This window comes from Cnephaeus nilssonii (genome assembly GCF_951640355.1).
Source record: "Cnephaeus nilssonii genome assembly, chromosome: 13".
Taxonomy (NCBI): domain Eukaryota; kingdom Metazoa; phylum Chordata; class Mammalia; order Chiroptera; family Vespertilionidae; genus Cnephaeus; species Cnephaeus nilssonii.
The window spans coordinates 8354650-8379490 of NC_137084.1; the positions used below are offsets into that span (position 1 = coordinate 8354650).

At 37.6% G+C, this 24841-nt stretch overlaps 1 protein-coding gene across 1 annotated transcript in view; it reads right to left on the minus strand.

The window, feature by feature from the left end:
• Positions 1 to 99: 99 nt before the first annotated feature.
• CSTF3 (cleavage stimulation factor subunit 3) overlaps positions 100 to 24841 on the minus strand; it is a 78542-nt gene continuing 53800 nt past the window's right edge. The window contains exons 6-21 of the mRNA XM_079788672.1: positions 23791 to 23857; positions 23672 to 23706; positions 23461 to 23587; positions 21565 to 21642; positions 20589 to 20751; positions 17768 to 17877; positions 17051 to 17167; positions 16712 to 16786; positions 15034 to 15177; positions 14479 to 14581; positions 11525 to 11594; positions 10026 to 10221; positions 7246 to 7399; positions 6462 to 6556; positions 5136 to 5196; positions 100 to 4699 (exon numbers count right to left, since the gene is read on the minus strand). Of these exons, the coding sequence (XP_079644798.1) occupies positions 4497 to 4699; positions 5136 to 5196; positions 6462 to 6556; positions 7246 to 7399; positions 10026 to 10221; positions 11525 to 11594; positions 14479 to 14581; positions 15034 to 15177; positions 16712 to 16786; positions 17051 to 17167; positions 17768 to 17877; positions 20589 to 20751; positions 21565 to 21642; positions 23461 to 23587; positions 23672 to 23706; positions 23791 to 23857 (1798 nt within the window). The 3' untranslated portion in view covers positions 100 to 4496. The remainder of the gene's footprint in view (positions 4700 to 5135; positions 5197 to 6461; positions 6557 to 7245; positions 7400 to 10025; positions 10222 to 11524; positions 11595 to 14478; positions 14582 to 15033; positions 15178 to 16711; positions 16787 to 17050; positions 17168 to 17767; positions 17878 to 20588; positions 20752 to 21564; positions 21643 to 23460; positions 23588 to 23671; positions 23707 to 23790; positions 23858 to 24841) is intronic.

Consider the following 24841-nt stretch of genomic DNA (forward strand, 5'->3'; position numbering starts at 1 on the left):
TGACTGCCATGTGTCTCCACCCCCAGTCTATCATGACTGTAGCTGTTTCTCCCAGGAAGCTGGGACCTCTCTTCTGTTACCTGGGCAATTTTTCTTTTAGACACCCAAGAATGAAAGAGAATAAGCCATGACCTTGTCTAGACTTTTGCCCCTCTGGCACAGCCTCGAACCCCTTCTCCCTCCAGGTATTTTGTGTTAAAAGGCCATATATAGCCCGGCCGGTGTGGTTCAGTGGTTGAGCATTGACCTATGAACCAAGAAGTCATGGTTCGATTCCTGGTCGGGGCACATGCCCAGGTTGCGGGCTTGATCCCCAGTTGGGGCATTTGTGCAGGAGGCAACCAATCAATGATTCTCTCTCATCATTGATGTTTCTATCTCTCTCTTCCTCTCCTTTCCTCTCTGAAATCAATAAAAATACATTAAAAAATAAAGATAAAAGGGCTATAGTCTTACTATTCGCCCCTATCCCCACCCTGACACTGACTCTATTTATTGCTTTTCCCCTTCCTGTTTCAGCCAGAGTCCCAGAACCCATTTGTTCTAGAGGAGAGCTAATTGATTTTAAAGTTTTATACAAAACTAGAGGCCCAATGCATGAAAATCGTGCAAGGGGCTCGGCCCTCACAGCCCCGGCTTCGTCTGGAAGGTCGTCTGGCTGTCCAGTCTAATTACCATATTACCCTTTTATTATTATAGATTATTCCTGAGCCTGGATGATAGCAGTTATATGATTTATGGGATCTACAGAGAGGAAGTTCTTTGACTCCTAAGCTTTGGAGAGTTAAGGAGGAAATATATGTATATTTAAAATATAGTAATATAAAAGGAGATAAATGTCTGGAGTTTTCACTGAAAAATTCACTGTCATACAATTAACTGTTGTATTGATTGGATTAGAATTTCAGATAAAATAGTGTGAACTCACTACTTCTTTGATAAGGGAGTCATAGAAAAATCCCTGGGTGTTGAGCAGTATTTTTTGAGGAACTTCAGTGACCAGAATTCCCAACAGTATCTTGTAACTGAAAGAGGAGTTTTGGTCTCATAGACTACCTGCTCTATTAAAAATATAAAACGTGCATGTGTATTTCAGACAGAGACATTGTATTAGAAGCAGAGCCATGAAGTTATTGGAGTGGTCTCCAACTGCCAGAACAGCAAGGGATGAAATAATGCAAGGAATCCCTTTATTAAAGGTAATGAGGACAGAGATCCAAGGTGGCGGTGGAGTAGGTGGAAGCTACATTCACCTCTTCCAAGGACCAAACGAATTACAACTGAAATATAGAACAATCATCCTGAATAAACAACTGAAGACTAACTGAAGAGAAGTCTTATAATCAAGAAATTACAGAAGCCACTTTGAAACTGGTAGGAAGGGCAGAGATCCAAAAGGGTTGGCCCCACTCCAGCGGACAGTTGCTGAGGTACCAGAAGTATAACTCAGCTGCGGGGGGTTCTAAGCCTAGAGCACTAGACAGGAATAGGAACTCATATAACATCTGGCTGTGAAAAGCAGTGAGGTTTGTCTGCCAGGGAGAGACGAACGTCCACTGAAGACCAAGCACCAACTTATTTATTTTAAATTATTTTTAAAGTATTTTTATTTATTGATTTGAGAGAAATATCGATTTGTTGTTCCACTTAGTTATGCATTCATTGGTTGCTTTTTGTATGTGCCTTGACCCAGGATCAAACCTGCAACCTTGGCATATCAGGACAATGCTCTAACCAACTGAGCTACATGGTAGGGCCACAGGCACCCTCTTAAAGAGCCAAGAAATGTTAAAAGGCCTACTTTAAGAAGACTAGGAAGAGGAAAGAGGAACATAGTTAAAAAAATAAAATGACAATAAATACATACCTATCAATAATTACTTTAAATGTAAATGAATTAAATACTTTAATCAAAAGACATGAGGTGGCTGAATGGATAAGAAAACAAGACCCATATATATGTTGTCTAGAAGAGGCCCACCTCAGAACGTGATACACAGAGACTAAAAGTAAAGGACAGAAAACTATATTTCATGCAAATGGAAATGAAAGAAAAAGCTGGGGCAGCCATACTTATTTTTGACAAAATAGACATTAAAACAAAGGCTATAAGAAACAAAAGACACTACATAATTTAAAAAAGGAGCAATCCAACAAGAGCATGTAACCCTGGTAAACATTTATGCACCCAACGTAGGAGCACCTACATATGTAAAACAAATCTTGATGGATATAAAGGAGGGATTGACAGTAATACAGTCATAGTAGGGGGTTTTAACACCCCATTGACATCAAAACCAATAAGAAAACAGCAGCCTTAAATGACACACTAGATCAGATGGATTTAATTGATATTTTCAGAGCATTTCACTCCAAAGCAGCAGAATATACATTTTTTTCAAGTGCATAGGGAACATTTCTTAGGATAGATCATATGTTGGGACACAAAACAAGTCTCAATAAAATTAAGACTGAAATCATATCAGCCATCTTCTCTGACTATAGTGGTATGAAACTAGAAATCAATCATACACAAAAAACAACCCGAAAAACACACAAAGACACGGAGGCTAAATAACGTTACTAAACGATGAATGGATTAACAAGGAGGTCAAGGAAGAAATTAAAAGATACCTTGAGCCCTAACCGGTTTGGCTCAGTGGATAGAGCGTTGGCCTGCAGACTGAAGGGTCCCAGGTTTGATTCCGGTCAAGGGCATGTATCTTGGTTGCGGGCACATCCCCAGTAGGGGTGTGCAGGAGGCAGCTGATCAATGTTTCTAACTCTCTATCCCTCTCCCTCTCTGTAAAAAATTAATAAAATATATATTTTAAAAAAAATACCTTGAAACAAAGCAATAAGGGGTAGGCTGGAGGGACGGGGTTGGAGGCAGCCAGATGAACATTGACCCCGTAGACATGAACCAGGCTTCAGAAGAGGGAAGGGTTGATTGGGAGGAATGCAATTTCTCCAAGTACATGCTACATGTTTATGTATATTTTATTATAGTCAGAGATGCATGCAGTATTCTGTGGCCAGAAGTCCTATTAAAGTTTAGACTAAAAGACAAATCTTCCCTAGTTTTATTGGAAAGCAATAAAAGTTAAGTAAGGAGAACTTTAAAAAAACAAAATTCTGTTTTTCTAGTGTGTTCAGTTAGGTCACTTCTGGGATTGGTTCTATGGTTACGGTTGCTCTGTGGCTGCTGTGCTGTATGATATTAGCCCCAAGCCCGAGCACCCAGGGGCAGCACTCCTTTGCCTGCCTCAGCCCAGAGTACTTGGGGCTTTTCTCCCTCCCTCTCCAAGGATAAAGGAGAGGAGCTTTATCCGCAAATACACTTCCTGTAGTTAGTCTTCCTTAATCTCAAGAATTCTTTTGCCTTCTTTTGTAAGAATTAACTCTTACAATATTATTTTTTCCCTCATGAGTTCCTAAATTGACAAAGTTAAGTTTGTTTGAAATTGTAATGCCTCACAGACTCTCATGACTGCCGCCCCGCCACGCCCCCACACTGATGGAGTTCCTTCTGCAAGTGGCAAAAGCCAAGAGTGAAAGAGGCAAAGTTCAGAAGCACTATATTCACATTGAATTCTTTTGTTGTTGCTCTTTGAAGGTAAGTGAGTCAATTTTTTCCTGGAATCTCTTATCTCTAAGGGCCAGGAAAATGCCTGCAGACTGAAGTGTCCTGGGTTTGATTCCAGTCAAGGGCACATGCCCAGGTTGTGGGCTTGATACCCAGTCGGGGGCATGCAGGAGGCAGCCGATCAATGATTCTCTCTCATCACTGATGTTTCTGTCTCTCTTCCCTTGCTGAAATCAATAAAAATACATATTTAAAAAATGGATCCCTCATGTTTCCAGTTAGTACCAAAAAAAGATCAGGGAGGACATGCAGTTAAGGATACACACAGTAAATAACGTGATTCTTCTTGTAATGTTGATGGTATTGGCTGAATAACATTAAGTAGCTATTTTAAATTCTGAATGAAAGCAGCAGGAGGAGGCAAGACTTTTTTTTTTAGATCCTTTTATTGTTTAAAGGATTGTTTTAAAATTTTAAACTACAAAACAGATTCCATACATTCTGCCATAAATAAAAACAAACAATAAGGCAGGACTCTACATAAGCAAACGGAGAACAACTGTTTTCAGAAAAATGTGATAAAATGCTTTACAATCATAAGCCATCCAGTTTTAAAATAAAACTATTGAAAACTCACAAAGTCTTCAAGCGGCACATACAAGACACCCTTGAAGAGGGAACAAAATGTGGTTCTGCCGTTTTGCGCTGTTCTCAGTTCCATATTGTAAAGTTCACACAGGTTGGTTGGTTTTCTTTCTCAAGAACCATATGATAGAGGCACCAATGACAATACAACTTTGTTTCCAAGAACCTTGTAACAAAGCATTGTCTCTTTTAAACATGTGACTTAGGAGGCAAAAAGGGAATCCTGGATAAAAGTTTTCTTTTAGAGGCAGGTTTTGAGCCTGTTTCACCGAATCCGCTTCTGCTGCCGTGCTCTATAAATGTCATGAACAGGAGGGACGACAGCTCCCTTTTCCTCGTCGTCATCTGAATCCTCGTTGGGCCTTTTGACGGCCTTGGTGAGCACTGCATTACTTTCCACCGGGCCATTGCCTTCCACAGCGAGCTCTGGGGCTCCGCCCGTAATGAGCCTCACAGCTTCCTCAACAGCTGTTGAAATAAAACAAAAAGGGCTTTTGGAAGATGTTGAAAATCACACTGCTATGAAAGAGTATGTATGTACTACTTTAGATACTTTATAGTTAATTTCATACCCTACTATTAGCAAAGCATGGTATAGTACTACTAACACTAAATAATTAAGGGAAAAGACAAAAACTGCTAACTTCAATAAAACGGTTTTCATGGGCCAAATCTAATAGTGCATGTTCACATGAATAGAAAAGATAAGCTTTTATGACATGTTACTTAGTGAAATTAGAATATGAAGAAGTCTCTGTGCCAAGGGTCACTCCTACATTGCTTTGTACTTCTATAAGATGGCTAGCTGGTTTCGGAAACTTAAGTGGCAAAGATTAACAATCTCTCCTGCATAGGAGACAACCATGTGAATTCCACTCTAAGAAGTGGAGTTTTCATGACTTACTATTGGGTATCTTGCATCTTCGGAAAATTTCCATCAGTTCATCCACTTGTACAAAAGGACCCTATTTTGATATAAATAAATTTTATTTATTTTTAAACATTTTATTAAAAATACTTTTAAAATTACAATTGACATTCAATATTATATTAGTTTCAGGTGTAGAGCATTGTGGTTAAGACATTTATATAATTTATGAGGTGATCCCCTGATAAGTCTAGTACCCACCAGGCACCATACATGGTTAAAAAAGTTTTATTTTAATTCTCAGTTTTATAAACAAATTTTATTGATTGATTTTAGAGAGAGAGAGAGGGAGAGAAAGAAACATTGATTTGTTGGTCCACTTATGCATTCATTGTGTGTGCCCTGACCGGGGATCAAACCTCCAACCTTGGCACAATGGGACGACGCTCTAACCAACTGAGCTACCTGGCCTGGGCCATAGTTAAAATATTACCGACTATATTCCCTATGCTGTAGTTTACATTCACGTGACTATTTTGTAACTGCCAACTTATACTTCTTAATCCCTTCACCTTCTTCATCCAGTCTTCCAACCCCCCTCCCATTTGGCGACCATCAGTTTGTTCTCTGTATCTATGAGTCTATTTTATTTGTTTATTTATTTTGTTTTTTAGATTCCACAAATAAGTGAAATCATATCTTATTTATTTTTCTCTGTCTGACTTATTTCACTTAGCATAATACCCTCCAGGTCCATCCATGTTGTTGCAATTGGGTATGATTTCATTCTTTTTTATGACCGAATGATATTGCATTGTGTGTGTGTGTGTGTGTGTGTGTGTGTGTGTGTATACCATATAATTGTCTACTATCCAACTGGACACTTAGGTTGTGTCCTTATTTTGGTTATTGTAAATAATGCTGCAGTGAACATAGGAATGCATGTATCTTTTCAAATTAGTGTTTTGGATTTCTTTGGATAAATATCCAGAAGTAAAACTGCTGGGTCATACAGTAGTTCTATTTTTAATTTTTTGAGGAACCTCCATACTGTTTTCCACAAGGGCTGTATCAGTCTGCATTTCTACCAACAGTATACAAGGGTTCCCTTTTCTCCACATTCTCACCAACACTTGTTTGTTGATTCATTGATGATAGGCATTCTGACAGGTGTGTGGTGACATCTCATTGTGGTTTTAATTTGCATTTCTCTGGTGATTAGTGATGTTGACACAAATTTTAATCCCCCAAATCTGACAAGTTAAAAAAGCACTACTTTATATTTCCCATGATACCAGAGGAAAAGCACACAGTTACTCTAACTCACAGAGCAAGTATCTATCATGAAAATTGTGAACTAACCTGGAAACAGATCGGAGGAGGGAGAAGTTTCATTAAAACAACAGCTGCAGGCGGTACTGGGAACACTCCACCGGGTACAGGGTGTAAACCTGGAGCTGTAAGAGAAAGAAAAGGAAGAATCAGACGGGATGGAAGAATTCTGTACATTTAAGAGCTAAAATAAGTAATTTGTACATAAAGATGTTCTATGTCTATATTGCTTTTTTCTGGACATTTTAAAGTTGTGTTCAGGGCTTTACACATTTGAACAAACTCAAGAGGGTGAGACAGTGAAAGCCGTCTCGACCCCATTGCAGAAGAGTAAACTTAAATGACTTTGCATAAGACAACCCAGGGTCTGAACTAAAGTCCATTTGTCAAAGACCATTTCTAAGCCTCACAAGTTATTTGTTCAGCAATCCTGTTTAAAGTCAGTTGTTCAACAACATATTTAATCATAAGGGGCTGGTTCAAATAGGATCTAGAGGGACTACTGTCCATTAGTAAGTATAAATAATACCAAATAACATCACTGAAGTAAGTTTCCAGCTATACAGATAATCTGTATGTAGCAGCATTTCTGAAAGCTGTCTAAGTATCACTGCCAAAATGGGTTACTGGAATCTGGGTCATTGAGTTTTTTGTTTGTTTTAAAGACATTCTTAACATAGTTCAAAGATTACAGTCCAGTCACTTTTCATAGTGACCCTAGTCTAATAGTGAACGTACAATGGAAAGGTCACATTTCTTGCCCCCCCAACACCTCTGGATTTAAATCAGTACTGGATCTAAAGTTATGGCTTACGTGCTAAATGTCGTGGCTGAAATGGAATCATCTGCTGAGTATCTGGTTTAGGGTATTCTGGTTTTCTATCCACTTCATCTTTCAGAACAGGCACTATAGAAGGAGCTACAACTGGGTCTGGAATTATAGCTGCTAGCTTAGCACGGGAGACATCCTGAAAATGCAGAACAGAAGAATCCTAAACCTGAAAAAGGGACTTATAGAGTATAACTGTGCAATTCTACAATCTTGAGGATACACTGATAATTGGGCAAAAACCACAGAAAGAGAGAATGGAGAGGAATAAGCAAGAACTTGCTGATGGTAAAGATTGCTAAATACTCAACAAGGAAAGCTAAAAGGCTCTAAAGATTTGGTGTTTTTTAACCTTACCCAACCTGTTAAGAATCATTTAGGGGTGGGGAAAAATCATTTAGGACATTTGTTAGATAGACACAATCTTTTGTAGGTAAATACATAAGACTGGACACCAAGTACACCAAGTACATTGGGGTAATTTGGAAGAAAATCTGCAATTTTAGGTACTTTTCTGACACCTCCCTTCCACTGGAATTGAACAACATCCATTTAAGTGAAGAAGCTAGATTAAGTGAGGTCCTGCTTCATGAAAGCTAAAATAAAGCTTATCATTGCTTACACTAGTTAAGATTTTGTTAATGAAATAAAATATTCCCAACATACAATTATAGGAAGAAGGAACACTTATTGAGCAGCCATTATTTGTCAGATAATTCTGGCCCCTTATTTCTTTTTTTTTAATGAGGCAAATAGTAACATCTCCACGTTAGAGAAGGGACTGAAAACTCCAAGAGGCTCTGGCATTTCCAAGGTCATACAGCCAACAAGTAGAGAGGATTGGGAGCACAGGCCCCTCTGACCTCACACCCATCAGTCTTCATGTTAGTATCTGGCAGTGCCCGCCAGGGCTGAGAACAACTCTCCAAAGGAAGCCGCCTATTAGCCGATGCCCCACCCCAGAGAAGTTCCTCTGCTACAGGCAACCTGTGTTCCTCTACCTGTCTGGAATCAAAAGAGTCCTTTTGCCACCATCAAGGGATATACAAGCATTTCACCTTCTCAAATTCTGCTCACAGGCAGTTGGAGGCAAATCTAAATGAGTAGGCCCACTGGGAATTACTCTTTTCTCACATTCCCTCTCTAACATGTTACACACATAGAAACACATTAATCTTTCCAAAATAAAAGAGTAGAAAGAGAAATATAAGATGGAAAATTCATATTCAAGACGTTCTACTTGGAAATAGCTCTTTATTTTCATTAACTTCCATAATTTCCATTTTCATCTTTGCAAAGTTGAGACTTTTTCTAATAAATTCACACAGTCTAAAATATATTTGGCTTTTCATTGAGAAACAGTTAAACTAGAAGGAGAACCTGCTCAGCTCTGTGCAGTAACCCCTTAGTTCAGAAAAGGAACTTGAGACTGGCACAGAACTGGAGCATCCATTAACCAAAAGGTCTGAAACTTAATTATGAGTTATTTTTCTCAAATATTTCAACCTGGTTTGGACAGCAGACTAGTGAGACCCAGGCCAAAAGAGGGCAGGGAAGAAATGGAGAATGATGGTCAGGAATATCCTAATGCTGGTTGGATTAAAGGAGCCAATCTAGGACTCTTCCCTTTGAATTTCCACCTTGGTCTTTGCTAACATGACAGAGAAAAATCAAGAAATAATACAGCAATGGTTTTCTCAGCAAGGGCTATTTCTGGGGCTGTGTAAACATTAATTTTTCCCCCTGCGTCGGAACAGGTTCAGGTAGCCAGATTGTTTTATGACTCAGTGGTCTACACAGAGGAGTTCCATTCCTAGATAAGATAATTTCCTCAAGGGCCCCGTGAAAGGATTGATGTTTCAAAGCTATAGATCCCTCAAGGAAATTTACTGACTTAACAAACTGTAATATTTCTTCATTATACCTACAAATATGTAACAGGAGCTACATTTGGTTTAAGAGCTGTCCAAATACGTTCAGTTTTAAGAACTATTGAGGAAAAAATATAATACCTAAGATGACAGTCATATTTTCTGCTGTTTTTCTTCCCTCCGAACACCTCCATCTATCTGCCCATCAGACATAGGGCAATGACAATTTCAGTATTTGTTACATTTCATTTTGTTCAGTACTTTTTAAAAAATCCTCACCCGAGGGTATGTTTATTGATTTTTAGAAAGAGAAAAAGGAAGACAGAGAAACACTGATGGGTTGTCTTCGAACACGCCCTGACTGGGGATCAAACACGCAACCTAAGTATGTGCCCAGACTGGGAATCGAACCCACCACCTTTTGGTGTACAAGACAACACTCCAACCAACTAAGCCAGTGGTCGGCAAATTGCAGCTCGCGAGCCACATGTGGCTCTTTGACCCCTTGAGTGTGGCTCTTCCACAAAATACCATGTGCGGGCACGCACATACAGTGCGAATGAAACTTCGTGGCCCATGCGCAGAAGTCGGTTTTCGGCCTGGGCGAGTCTATTTTGAAGAAGTGGCGTTAGAACAATCAAGGGGCCAAAGAGCCGCATGTGGCTCGCAAGTTTGCCGACCACTGAACTAAGCCATCGGCCAGGGCAGTACATTTGATATTCAGTGTTTCATAGACCCAAGAAAATTCCCTGAACTTTTTTCTTGTTTTCTGCAAATCTATTCTAAAACTAGATTAATTTCTACTTCAGAATTTAGAGCGAGGTTTATCCATGAAGTGTTCTAAAACATTGGAAAAATAAGGACACTACACACATCTTGACCCTAAGTACATACCTTATAACCAAGTGCTTTTAGTTCACTTGCAGAGCAAGGATATAAATCCATGAACTTGTATCTATCTACCAGTAAAGCTGTTTCTTTGCCTTCATACTCTTCCTTGAATGCTGTAAACCGTCTTTTCTCCACTTTGAGTATACTAGCTAGATCACCAATATTACTTTCAAAAGCTAGAAATCGGGCCCAGATTTCTCTGTAAGAAAATAAATATAATCAATACTTAATTGTTCTGGGTTTGGGGCAGGAAATCCATTTATTAAAAAAAGCCTTAAGCTCCCCCTCTCCCTTTTAAAAATTATGTCTCTTTTTTTATTATAAAGATTTCCAAACTATAGAAAAATAGAATAGCGCAACAAATATATCATTACCTAATTACCTAGATTTAATCATTACTAATATTTTGCCATATTTGCTTTATCTTGTTTTTGTTTAAATATTTGAAAGTAAATTATAGACATAATATTTCACCCTAAATACTTCTATATTTAAGCTCTGTTGTGATTTTTTACTTATTTAGCATACCTTCCTATTCTTTGTGGTCAATAAGACAGATATTTACCCTGGAAAAGGTAAACTCAGGTAGAAGAGCTAAAAAAAGAATCTGGATAGACTTCCAATTTCTCCTGAATAATGAATGTGGCTTCACCTTTTGTTGAGTGGCATGAATTACAACATAGAATACATTCTTCACTGCAAACTTATGAATAAAAATATAAAAGCTCTCCAATTTTCCCATGAATATGGATCACTGAGGATCAATTTATGCCTCACTACTATTCTAACAGCCAAAATTAATTCTCTGAGGCTCTAAGTGTCATTAAGCACCACTGTACTAAAGTAATATACCAAATACCTATTATATACCAGGTATAAAACTACCACAAAAATCTGTCACTGGTAGATATTATTGTTACTCGATGGGAAAGTAAGGATTGGCAAGGTTATGAGATCTGCCCAGGATGTAGGTTAGCTAAGCTGGAATTTGAACCCAAGACTTCAAAGCCTTACTATTTCCACTATATCACTACTTTACATTGTTCCTCCTCTGTTTGGTAAAACTGATAGAAGTAAAGCCATAAATCAGGGACATAATGTGTCAAACAAACTTTCAATCTATAAGAATCTTTGCTCTCAAGTAAGGAAGGTAAAATTTCAGAACACTTTTCTAATTTGTTCAGATCAATTTCTAAGGATATAGTAAACTAGAAAAATATATTAAAATAGTCAATAATAAATTGCTAAGGCTTCTCTCAAAACAATTCTGATCAGTATACAAACACTAAAAATGTATCTTTAAAACTAAACAAAAAATTTAAAAAATTATCTTAAACAGGTATGAAAATATTGCAGGTAGGCATTTTTAAGTTAAGCTTTGAGAGAGATGGGAAATTTCTCCTGAAATTTATACTCAACAAGCAAATGTTCATTCCATAGACCACAATTCAAGTATTCAAGCCACATCAGGACCTGACCAACAGGTTTTCACGATGGCTTACCCTGACTTTTCAGGAGGAAGGCTTCCAGATGTTAAAACGCGTTCAAACAAAACTCGGGTATTATTGTCCTCTAGGATAAAAGAGTTTTCAAATATTAAATTGAGTTTCACAATTCAGCAGTGTATTTGCACATGCATTAACTATTATCACAACCAATTTTTAAAGATGAGGGAACTTGAGGTTCACAAAACTAAGGTAGTTGATCTGGTTCACTGTTATTGAGTAACCGAGCTATAACTTGAAACCAGGTCTTTTAACCTGTAGTTCAGCCCTCCTTAGTATGCTATAGTTGTAATGTATAACTATCACAGGTCTGAGCCTGGCATCATTTGCCTTTAAAAATAATGAAAATTATGTATCTGCTGACATTAGAAGTGTGACTGTTGATATTTTTAAATACAATGAGTGGGAAGGATGGCAAATTGAGATATAGTTGAGTTTCTTATTTTGCAATACCAGGACTACTCTGTATTTAGGTTTAAATTCCTATATAGGTACAATAATATCTAGACTGGTAGACAAATGTGCAAATATAAAATGAATTAAGAATGAGGAGAACATGCCCCACTCTAGGTTCTCTCTCTTTTGCCCCCACTTGAAAAGAAAGTCACACGCTGGCCCCGGTTCCCAAGCTTCCCAAAAGTTTGTCTCTTTGCACTGTGCTCCCTGGGGCCAGTTCCGGGGGCGGGGGCGGGGGGGGGGGGGGCGCTGCCCACATCCCTTTCTCGTGCCCAGGGCGGGCGGCAGCAGTAGTGGTGGTATCAATGGTGACTGGCAAGTAAATCTTGCATTTTATTCTTTTTGCTGTGTTCCACACTTTGCTTTAGGCACACTTTTTACCATTCCATATAACTTTCCACTCTGCCTGGAATAACACATTTCCTCTCTTTACCTGGCTAACTACTGCTTATCCTTCACAACCCATCTTGTGTCCCCTTCTTTATGACACCCTCTAGAAAGCATTGCCCAACAGAAATATGATGCAAGCCAAATATATAATTTAAATTTTCTGCTAGCCACATTTAAAAGAGTAAAAACATCCCACGGTGTGGCTTAGTTGGCTGAGTGTCATCCCATGCACCAAGAGGTTGCTGGCTCAGGGCACATGCCTTGGTTATGGGCTCGATTCCCCAGTAGGAAGCATGCAGGAGGCAGCCGATGGATGTTTTTCTCTTATCAATGTTTCTATCTCTCCCTCTTCTTTCTCTCAGAAAATCAATAAAATAAAAAAAATGAAAGAGTAAAAATGGTGGAATTTAATATATTTTATTTAATCCAATATATCTAAATTATTATCATTTCAACATGCAATCAATGTGAAAAATCAAGATATGTTACCTTTTTTCCCCCCCATACTAACTCTTTGAAATCTGATATTTTACCCTTGCACCACATTTCATTTTGGCCTGGCCGCATTGCAAGTGCTCAAAACTCAGTAGTCTAAAATGGCTACCATAATAGCACAGCATAGCTCTAGAATTTAAATTATACTCTCCTCTCTATGCCTCCAAAGTACTTTGCTCAGGGCTATATTACAGAATTTAGCACATTTTTTCATGATTGCCACCATATCCTAAGTAGTTAACATTTATGTATAGCATGCTTACCACATCCATATAAAAGTCAAAACTTCATATAATCATCTCATATATGAAAGGTAATCTTACTATGACTGTTCTGCAGTTGAGAAACCTGAAACAAGTTCATACACCTAATCCCAGAACTCATGCTTCAATTAAGGACCAAATAATGATGGAATTATGTTTACACACATGATTCCCCCATGAGAATGCTCTGAGGGGAAGAATGGAGTCCTATTCACCTTTCTATTCCCAGGCCCTACTAACCAGAAGGTACTGAATAAATAAATGACGGATAGATGAGTGGATGGATAAATGAGTGGAGGACTATCTAAAACACTGAGGCTGGAAGACAAAAATGCCTACATCAGATATCATCCTCAATTTTAGAATAGCAAATATTATACATACTAGTAACTATTCTAAAAAAATCAAGCAAAATAGTTAAAAATTAGTGAGGAACATTAATTTCATACAAGAAAAAAAAATTTAGTTAAATGTTCCACTGTCTCACTTTTTGAAGTTAAGTCCTTTTCCAGAGTGTAGAATCACTAAGCTGAAATACAAAATCATATATAAGTTGTATTCTTTTCTACTATTTAGGTATACAGAATGTTATTATTTCCTGAAACTATCATTAAAATCATTGGTCAATACCTGTGATATCTAATTCTATAATCATTCACATGGCATATATTTGTATATTTCTTTCTGAAATCAATTTTTATGATATCACTTTTTGGTCAAATCCTATCCTGGACTGTGGGTAACTGGACTAAATGAGATATACATGTACAGTATATATGAATACCCTAGCTCAGTGCCTGGTATAAGGTAGGAACTCAACAACGGATGGCCATTATTATTATTATTATTATAGAACAGGGAAATAAAAATAAAGATGCTAAATAAACATCATGTTTGGTTTTGAAGTTGGTTCCCCAGTAGCCTCAAAGCATTTTACTTTACTACTTGGGCACCTTTGAGTTTTGGTGGCTGTAGTTTTTTGTCTGTCCTGTCCTATCACCCCTGTCCCCTTCCCCCACACAAGAGACAATTTACCCAGAGTCATCAGAGATGAGCATGGACAACTCTGTCTCCAACTCTAAATATACAGCTTTATCCTACTACTGATGGGAGTTTACTGATGATGCATTAAAGACCATTCTGCAGAATCAAAAGGCACCTACCATTTCTCAATAAATACAAATTCTTGGTTGACAGGCCACAAATATTTTCTGAGTGCTATCAAGTGCCTGATTCTGGTGTGATAACATGATTATAATACATTGGAGAAGGAAAAAATCCAGCAACATAATTTCAGAGAATAACATTGATGGCTTAATATTATGTAATCATTATAGATCTACTTACCATTAAGGTGAGAAAGATAGTCAATATAAGCCAGAACATATTCTGGAATGTCTCCATATTTCTTTAGCCCCAGCTCAAAAATCTTAAAGGCAACTGATTTGTCCTTGAAATAAAGAGAGGAAAAGTACTGATTTCCATGAAGTGTCAGACAAGATACTCAAAAGGATATTAAAACTATAGTACCTAAATGTGACAAGTTATATTAAGAATTAAAATGGAGTCCTGCCCATGTGGCTCAGTGGTTGAGCATCGACCTATGAATCAGGTCACAGTTCAATTTCTGGTCAAGGCACATGCCCAGGTTGGGTGCTTGATCCCCAGTAGGGGGCTTGCAGGAGGCAGCCAATCGATGATTCTCTCTCATCATTGATGTTTCTCTCTCTCTCTCCCTCTCCCTTCCTGTCTAAAATCAATAAAAATACATTTTTTAAAAAAAAGACTTCCTTTATGATAAGAGCTATTAAAGCCTAATGACAGGAACTAGGACTACCTTTCTTTCAATTAAGTATCTCAGATGAAGGAAATGATTTCATCATATTTTATTTCAGTACTTACTTTACTACAGTAATACTCCATGAGTGCTGCAGTAACGTAGACATGATGGCGGGTTCTGGTATCTTCTCTTGCTTTTTTAAATATCATTCTTCCAGATTTGATACCTTCTGCTCTTCTTGCAAATTTCATATATTGGATATATACCTATGTAAAACCAAGTATGTGTGTTCTATAAATAAGGCAGAATGTGATCCGTGGTGTTTGAAACTGGCTTACGTTATCTTAATACTAGTATGTTTTCTGTATAAGACAGCTTTGTTCAGCGTGCTGTCAATGCATACATCTGGAGTTTCCATCTCCTTCACGGCAAATTTCCGGATCTCTCTGAGTGCCTGAGAGGCAGGCTTCTTGAAACCCACTCCATGGATGCACTTGTGAATGCTGGTAGCGTATTTTCTGGTCACTATCTTGTTGATGGCAGAATAGCCCTTCTTCTCACCACCCTTTTTGTGGGAGCCATTATACTGGGCCCAAGTTGGAAAGCCTTCACATTTTCTTAATTTATTGCTATAAAAGCCCACTATTATTTTCCAAAGACCAATAATGTAACTTTATAAGCCATTTTAAACTATTTATGAGCCATTTTATACTCAGCACCTATTGATATTTGTTCAATGAGCAGATGTCTCTGGATGATGAGTAGGGACCTGATTTGCCCAGTTTTGATGATGTCAAACTGTTGTTACCCAGTTTTTACAAGTGGACAAATAAAGGAATGAACTATGAGTTCCTTGAAGAAAGAAAATTTACCTAATTTGTCGTTATACTGCTGGAATCTAGCACAGAGCAGTTTGCTAAATGAATTTAAAAATGATTATTAGAGGTCCTGGGTTCAATTCCAGTCAAGGGCACATGCCTGGTTGTGGGCTAAATCCCCAGTGGGGGGCATGCAGGAGGCAGCATGATCAATGATTCTCTCTCATCATTGATGTTTCTATCTCTCTCTCCCTCTCCCTTCATCTCTGAACTCAATAAAAATATATTTAAAAAATCATTATTAAATGCCGGCAATCAGAACAGTGGAAAGCCAAGATAAACAAACAGAAAAGCAGTACAGCTGTAGCTGACTTGTGGCAGAGGGTCTAGAGTCTCACACACTGGCCTGCCCCTTCCCCTCCCACTGAAAGAGCTCTGTGGTACTTTTACAAAACTCAGGACTTTGCAAACCCTTATTACAGAGCAGTATTCAGGACAAAGTGAGTTTCTGTCCAATCTCTTCTCAGGATGCTTGTTTCTACTGCCTCCATTTATTTAAAAAGAAATATTTATTATGCTACAATTATGTGGCATAAATGGCTCTAACCATGATCACAATGAAGGTGTTAGAGAAAGTGCCACAGTAGCTAAGCCATATTGCTACATTAAAAAAAAAGAAGACTGAGTAGAGAACAGATCAGTAACTGCCAGAGGTTGGGAAAAAAGAAGGGTTGACTACAATGGGGTCACATGAGAGAATGTTTGGGAGCGACCGAAGTATTTTATATTTATAATTGTGATGAACAAATGTCACTGGATGATGATTCCCATGATTCATCATCATGATGGTCCCATGATTCAATGTTATTGGTCAAGAGTCATAGAACTAAACAATAAAAACAGTGAATTTTGTTGTATGTACATAAATTTTTTATGTTAAAGCAGATTGCAAAGGTAGGAAAGAGATTTGTAATGTACTCACCAAGGTGGGGTCAATATCCTCAATTGCCAAAAGTCTGTTATATATACTGTGAACTTTCTCGTACTTCATGCGACTCTAAGGTGGTAGAGAAGAAGTGGATATGAATATATACTCTAAACAAGCACGATTAGAGCTCTGAGGAATCCAGAGGCTGCACCCCACAATGGCACCTGCTTTGAGCATAAATACGTAATGAGCTGAGGACTAATAAATGTTCATTTTGTATCATCTTTGTCTACCAAAAGCAATATTCTAGGCAAAGAAGCAGCCAGAAAAAAAAATTCAGACCTGCAGTAAAAAGTCCAATTTTAAGAAAGTTCTAAATATTTTTTTACTCACCTCTTCATAATCTGCATATGCAAAATACAGAAGCATATTCTTCTTTAATAAAGTGCTTATGGCTCGTTCATATATATTAGCAGCTTCATCACTAAATAGTTTGGCATTATTCATATCCTAAGAGAAAAAAAAGAAAAGCTCACTATAAAAATGTTAATATAGCTGAAAGAGAATAAAATACATACACACATATGGACACATATGCATTTCTGGATTTTTAAAATATTTCAAAGACTCATTCCATTATTTTAACAGAAGAATCATAAAATACTCTAAATGATTCACCACTGTAATACCTTGAAAAATAGCTACTATATTTTAATTCTGACTAAGGAAGTCTAATTATGTAAGAGTGTCATTAAGATTCATATTGACATTAAAATTAAAGTTTTCAACACTTATTCTTTATTACCAAAATTTTGTTAATCCTCTCCCAAGGATATTTTTTCCATTGACTTTTAGAGAGAGCAGAAGGGGGAGAGAGCGAAACATCAATTGGTTGTCAGTTGCCTCCTGCACACTCTCTGACCAAGGCCAGGGATCGAACCTGCAACCCAGATATGTGCCCTTGACCAGGAATCGAACCCAAGACCTTCCAGTGTGTAAGCTGACGTTCTAATCACTGAGCAGCACTGGCCAGGGCTCAGTGCTATAATTATCGAATTATTACTATGCCAAAACCATGGAAAGACAAAAGGGACCAAAAGGAATACTCACCCCCTTCTCTGCTAGCAGTTTACTTGACTGCTCAAGATACTGGGCAGCTTCATACCAAATATCAGGGTGATGGCCCAGCACAAGCAGACACTGTTCATAAGCAAACATAACTAAGGAAAGACAGTCACAACATTCAATTAAAATAAATATTATTTACGAATCTATCAATACAAGCATCACAATTAAATTACTAGGCTAAGGCAGTGGTCAGCAAACTCATTAGTCAACAGAGCCAAATATCAACAGTACAATGATTGAAATTTCTTTTGAGAGCCAAATTTTTTAACTTAAACTTCTTCTAATGCCACTTCTTCAAAATAGACTCGCCCAGGCCGTGGTATTTTGTGGAAGAGCCACACTCAAGGGGCCAAAGAGCCGCATGTGGCTCGCGAGCCGCAGTTTGCCGACCACGGGGCTAAGGCAATGGCACTCCAATAATGTATGGTAATTGGAAATAAAAGCTTTAGTGATTTCTGGTACCATCATCCTCCCACGCCCCATCCATCATTTATAAAGTTAATACTTATTGAACACCAACCATATGCTAGGAATATAAAAAAACACCATGAATACACCAGTGAATCTAAGACTTCCTATACTCAAAATGTAAAAAGTATTGTGATTAGGTAAGTACAGGGTACTCTTGAAACTTACAGCAGCAGGGCTTAACATAGTTTAGGGACTCAAGAAAGGCTTCACTAAGGAACTGACATCTAAAGCGAAACCTGAAGAAGGGATATAAGCTGGTCAGATGAGACAGTAAGTGGAGTGCAGGAATGTCAGGAGTAGATACAAAAATGGTGTAGGCAAAAAACTAAAACAAAACAAAGACCAGTATTTGCAAAGGCCTATAGGTGGTAAAGCAAGGCAAGATTGAGGAATTTTTTAAAGTTCCAAATTCTAGTTCTGGCAGTGGCAGAGGAGTTTGTATCAGATTAACTCTCCCGAAAATGAAATTCATAAACTGAAAAATACAAAAGCAACTATTTAAGAGAGAATGACCAAAAGAACAGAAACCAGATAAGTCTGAGCCCTTAAAAAACCAGAGCCACACTGGGGAGGTCCATATTTAATATGGCTTTTCCCCTCAAGGGCATACCCCTGTGTGTCTAGTTCTGGGATAGCTAGGACTCAAGTCAAATGCTGAAGACTTACTGGCTTGAGATAAGTAAGATGGAATTCTGAGCTATGAGAGCAGCTGAAAATTAAGGGGGAAATTCCCCAAAAGAGAGCTATAGAAGGTAAAGCCTGAAAATCTGGGCATACATGCCCTCAAATCTTTAGCTGGTACCCAAATATACATGCACAGGAAAAAATACCAGTACACGAAGAAAGCAATTATAAAATGTAATAAGTAGAAAGCAAAGCTGGAAGGTTGAAAGAGCTGAATAGATATCGCTGAAGCTGTCCACTGTATTGGAGACCAAGTTTGGAATTGAGTCCCATCAAGTTTTACGGACTGAGTAAACACCTTTACTTTCCATTATGTCCCTTGCCCTAGCCGGTTTGGCTCGTGGGCCTGTGGACTGAAGGGTCCCAGGTTTGATTCTGATCAAAGACACATGCCCAGGTTGCAGGCTCGATCCCCAGTAGGAGGTGTGCAGGAGACATCCATCAATGATTCTCTCTCATCATTAATGTTTCCTTCCTTCCCTCCCTCCCTCCCTCCCTCTCCCTTTCTCTCTGAAATCAATAATAATAAAAAATTATTAAAAAAGACTATGTTCCCTATGTCACAGGACTAAGAGATTTACCCTGAGATTAAGGGCAAACGTAAAACAGACCAATCTTAGTGTAAAACCAAGTCACTACAAAGTCCAGGTGATCTGCCAGTAACTTAACTCCATGCTAAACTCAACACGCTTCATAGGAAGATAACCACATCCAGCTTTACAGTGTTTCACTTGTACATCTGTACAATGTCCAAAAGGAAGTGTGACCCACAGTCAAGAGAAAAGGAAACCAATCCCATGATAGTCCAGATGTTGAATTAGCATACGAGGATTTTCTAACTACGGTTATAAATATGTTTAATGATTTAAAGAAAAAGATGGTAATGCATATGGAACTGCAACTATAAAAAATACAAAAATTTATAGAATGGAAATCTATAAAACTGAAAAGTAAAATATCTGAAATGAAGAATTCACTAGATGGGCTTAACAGTAGACTGGATATGATAAAACAAAGGTCAGTGAACATGGAGATAGATCTATACAAATTACTAAATCTGAAGAACATAAGAGAAAAAAAGACAGGTTAAAAAACAACCTCAGGCCGAAACCAGTTTGGCTCAGTGGATAGAGCGTTGGTCTGCGGACTCAAGGGTCCCGGGTTCGATTATGGTCAGGGGCATGTGCCTTGCTTGCGGGCACGTCCCCAGTGGGGGGTGTGCAGGAGGCAGCTGATCGATGTTTCTCTCTCATCGATGTTTCTGGCTCTCTATCCCTCTCTCTTCCTCTCTGTGGAGGATCAATAAAATGTATTAAAAAGGGGGGAGAAAAAAAAAACAAAAACAAAAAACCTCAGGCCCTCGCCGGTTTGGCTCAGTGGATAGAGCGTTGGCCTGCGGACCAAAGGGTCCCAGGTTCAATTCCGGTCAAGGGCACATGCCTGGGAGCAGGCTTGATCCAATGTGCAGGAGGCAGCCAATCAATGATTCCCTCTCATCATTGATGTCTCTATCTATCTCTTCCTCTCCCTTCCTCTCTGAAATCAATAAAATTAAAAAAGAAACAAAACAACCTCAGTATCCTATGAGATAATATCAAGTGGCGTAACATGCATGTAACTGGAATCCCAGGAGGGTTAATCTTATTACCTCTTTTTGTTATAAGGGTCTGATCTTCTGTACGAAGAGGGTTGCTTTTTTCCCATTGTATGTATTTCTTCCACATATCTACCTGCTGAGCTTCTTGAGGAGTATTCTGAGGAGGCACTGAGGGAGCATTGCGGTCCAAACCTTTCATTACTGTCTCATATTCCTAGATAACAAGCATTTAGCATTCTTTGGTAAGCATAGGAACAACTCAGATATATAAAATGTTGATCAGTTTGGAATAATTAATTTGCTAAAATGCCAATTTGTTCCAAATACCACTTTAATATAATCTAAATATTTAAAATCAGGGAGAAAGATTATAGCAAGTTACCTACCCAAGAACAGGTTATCAGGACTGGGTGAAAAGAACACCCCTTTCCATGTTCTCTCCAGGACAGAACATGACTGATGACCTGGTGGCATCATTACTGCCATCTTTTGAGAAACTGTGTCTTTTTAAATTTGTATCACTAGACTATTTTCCCTAACTTCTCACGGTGTCAATTAGTGAAAAGCTATGCTCACAAGACAAAAGCCTGTCTCTGAGAGCTGTTATCAGACAACAGTAATGCAGTATTCAGATATGTATGAGCAAATAGGAGGGAAGATAAGAACTTCATCAATTATAGTTGGAACCTTGTCTCTACGACCAGTTTCTATATTTAAAATTTTTCTTCCAAACTCAATTTATTCTCCTTTGCCCTTTAACATGTCTGTAAAGAGGTATTTCATTAGCAGCGGCGCACTAGAAGAGGTCAATGGGGGGAAAAGGAGACTTTCAATAATAAAGAACTATTTTTTTAAAAAAAGAGGTATTTCATTTCAAGTATGTCATCTGCTCAGACAATGCAACTAATTGTCATTAAGATTTCTAATGATTGAAAATATTAAGAATAATACCAGACAGGAAAAGCTCTTGTGTAAACAACATACTCATAACAATCATTAAAATAAGTGGCCTGACAAAATTTCATACCTTTGCTACACGCCTAGCATTCATGTAATCTCTACTCCGATCTTCAATCATTTTTTTAGCTAAATGAATATTGATACCCTAAGGAAAAAGAAAACATATGTTTTAAATTAACTATACTTTCATATTAGCACAATATAGTTAAATTTATTCATGTACTAAGTTACTTTAAATTTTTTATTTTAAAATACTTTTTCTTGTTAATAAAATAAAGGTTCAATCACATTATATACTTCAGAGATCAAGGAAGATGTGCTGAAGTCTGATATGAACTGGCAATAAATTTCCATAGATCAGGAATTTCTAAAGTTAGGGAATGATTTGGAAAGGATACAAATTCTATTTCATATAAAATTTGAATAATAAAGAATGATGAGCCCTATCCGGTTTGGCTCAGTAGATGGAGCATTGGCCTGCAAAATGAAGGGTCCCAGGTTCGATTCCGGTCAAGGGCACGTGCCTGGGTTGTGGGCTCTATCCCCAGTGGAGGACTTGCGGGAGGCAGCCGATCAATGATTCTCTCTCATCATGGATGCTTCTCTCTCTCCCTCTTCCTTCCTCTCTGAAATCAATAAAAACATATATTAATTAAAAAAAATAATAATGACGTACAGATTCATTTGGGAGAATAGCTGTGGATTAATCCTGAAAAGTACTTTTCTAAGTCTGCATAACTTGCAAAATAACTGCAGGGGGGAAAAAAGAAATGCAGTGGTAGAAGTAGACAAACATTATCGTTCATGTCCAGCAGATCTCAGAGAGTAGACCAAGAAACTGATTTCCAAGACCCTTTCAGTGAGGTCCATAAGATCAAAACAATCTATAATAATAAAAGTGTAATATGCTAATTAGACCGGACAGCTGGACGACCTTTCGGACAAAGCCGGGGCTGCGAGGGCCGAGCCCCTTGCATGAATTTCGTGCATTGGGCCTCTAGTTTTCATGTAATACTAAGACATCATTTGCCTCTCTTACAAATATACAGTGGAGTTTTTCAGACTATGTGACATTCAATATTATAAAAGATTGAATTTAGAAGCAAATATAATCTAGCTATTAAGCTCGCTATTAAAGAAACTTGCAAAAATACAAAATAATGCCAATCTTCTCACTAAATTTTTTCTTGTTTTGGAAATTATAGTTTGTTACAATACTATTTATGTTAAAATGTAAGGAGTTTTCTGTTGTAAATTTAAATGATTAAAAAGTATCTTAAAATTTCTGTTTTAATGTTAATATGCAAAATATGATATATAAAACCCATATTAAAATGAAAAGTTCTTTGTAGTCTTCAATATTTTTTAAAATCCCCCCCCCCAAAAAAAAGTTAGAGAGCTACTGCTCATACCTACGGGGGAACGATTTTAATACTCTGCATAGTTCTTCCAAATCATAGTGGACATATGAGGAACTTTCTTTTAACAATGAAGCTTATTTGGCACGTACATTTACTTATTAGCTCAGATGATTAAAGCATATGCCAATGAGCCAAAGTCTTGGATTGCAGCTCCACATTTCACAAATGCAAGCCAACAATCGTATCTATAACTAGGTAAAAGAGGTGCATTGCAACTGATCACTACTATTGGAAAAACAATTCTGAAAAGGTACCATTTCATAAGGGATCAATGTGTGGGTATAGTTTAACAAATGAATAAAAATGGGTTTTGTTAGAATTTTGATTTTTCCAGAGTATCTCTAAAAAATAATAATGAGTTTCTCAAAACCTTGCAAAAACATCAGAAGTGGTTCTTTCATTACAATCAACATAAAAACAGACATGCACAGCACTGATATGCAGGTACCTAATATCAGAAAGGCTAGAATCCACAAACCCACAAAGCATTAAAATTAAAATTAAAATGGTGTGGTTATTATAATTACTCTGGCCTAATTTACCTCTTCATACTTGTTATAATCTCTCCAGAGTTGTTCAATGTTGATCATTGGATTAACACAACCTCGTTGATAAACCCTTCGGACAGCTGTTATTCTCTGATTTTCTGCATAAGATCCAACAGCTTCCCTGGTATTGGATAAGAAATGCCATCAATCATATTATACCTAAATCAACTGTGCACACTGAAAAAAAATCAATAAAAATACTTACACGCCTTTTAAGAAATTGATGTAATCCACCCAAATCTAAGAAATAAAATAAAACGTTAGTATCTTTCTTGATATTTTCAAATTTATAAGGTGTATATATTAAAAATATTTTAACTCTACCTGATAAGACATAATTTCCATCCCAATTTTATCCAGTGCAAAATCATATGCTTGAGCCATTTTTTCTCTGAAATAAATGTGAAAGACATGTGTTTTTTTTTTATTATTGTATTTATTTATTTTAAAAATGATTTTTAATCCTAGCCGGTTTTGCTCAGTGGATAGAGCATGGGCCTGTGGACTGAAAGATTTTAGGTTCGATTCCGGTCCATAGCACATGCCCAGGTTGAGAGCTCAATCCCCAGTGTGGGGCATGCAGGAGGCAGCCAATTGATGATTCTCTCTCATCATTGATGTTTCTATCCCTCTCTCTTCTTCTCTGAAATCAATAAATATATATATATATTTTTAAAAATGTATCTATAACTAAAACACAATCATAACTTCTGATCACAGCAGTATCAGAACAGCATTTGAACCTTTTGTATGTATAAACAAAAATGTAAAAGCATCCTTGCAAGTACACAAAGTACTTCTTTTGGTTAGCTTGCCAATGTCATTTGTTTCTTTTACCTTCTGCTTGTGAGCTTATCAATGATCAGGCCCAGGTTTTATTTATTTTTCTATCCTTTAAATTGCTTAATCTTATATGTAAACCAGAGTAAAATGTGGAAATATCTGGTGTAAGCAGGTAAGTTACACATGAAGATCTATTAGCTCTTAAGTAAAATTTAGAGTAAAAGAACTTCCACTTCAATATAAGACATTAAGGATAATGAGGAAAAGAAGATAGAATTCTAGTCATAGATAAAACTTAGAGGTGTGTTTTAACATTTGGGAAGGTCCATTACTTAGAATCAGTGTAGTTAGATGGGTGGGCGAGAGTCAGAGCAGGGAAATTACACAACAGAACTGTCAAACAGGCCTTGCAATATTTAAGTAACACACTGCATCACAACCTACCAAGAGCGGTGCCATGACAAGTAATAAAATGCTCTTTATTAACTTTGACAACAAGCCTGTCTCTTTCCCTGGAGTTAAGAGAAGGTGAGTTACTGTGGGACTGACTGTGTGCCTGGGGATCACTTGCATTCTTAAGACCCTGATTTAA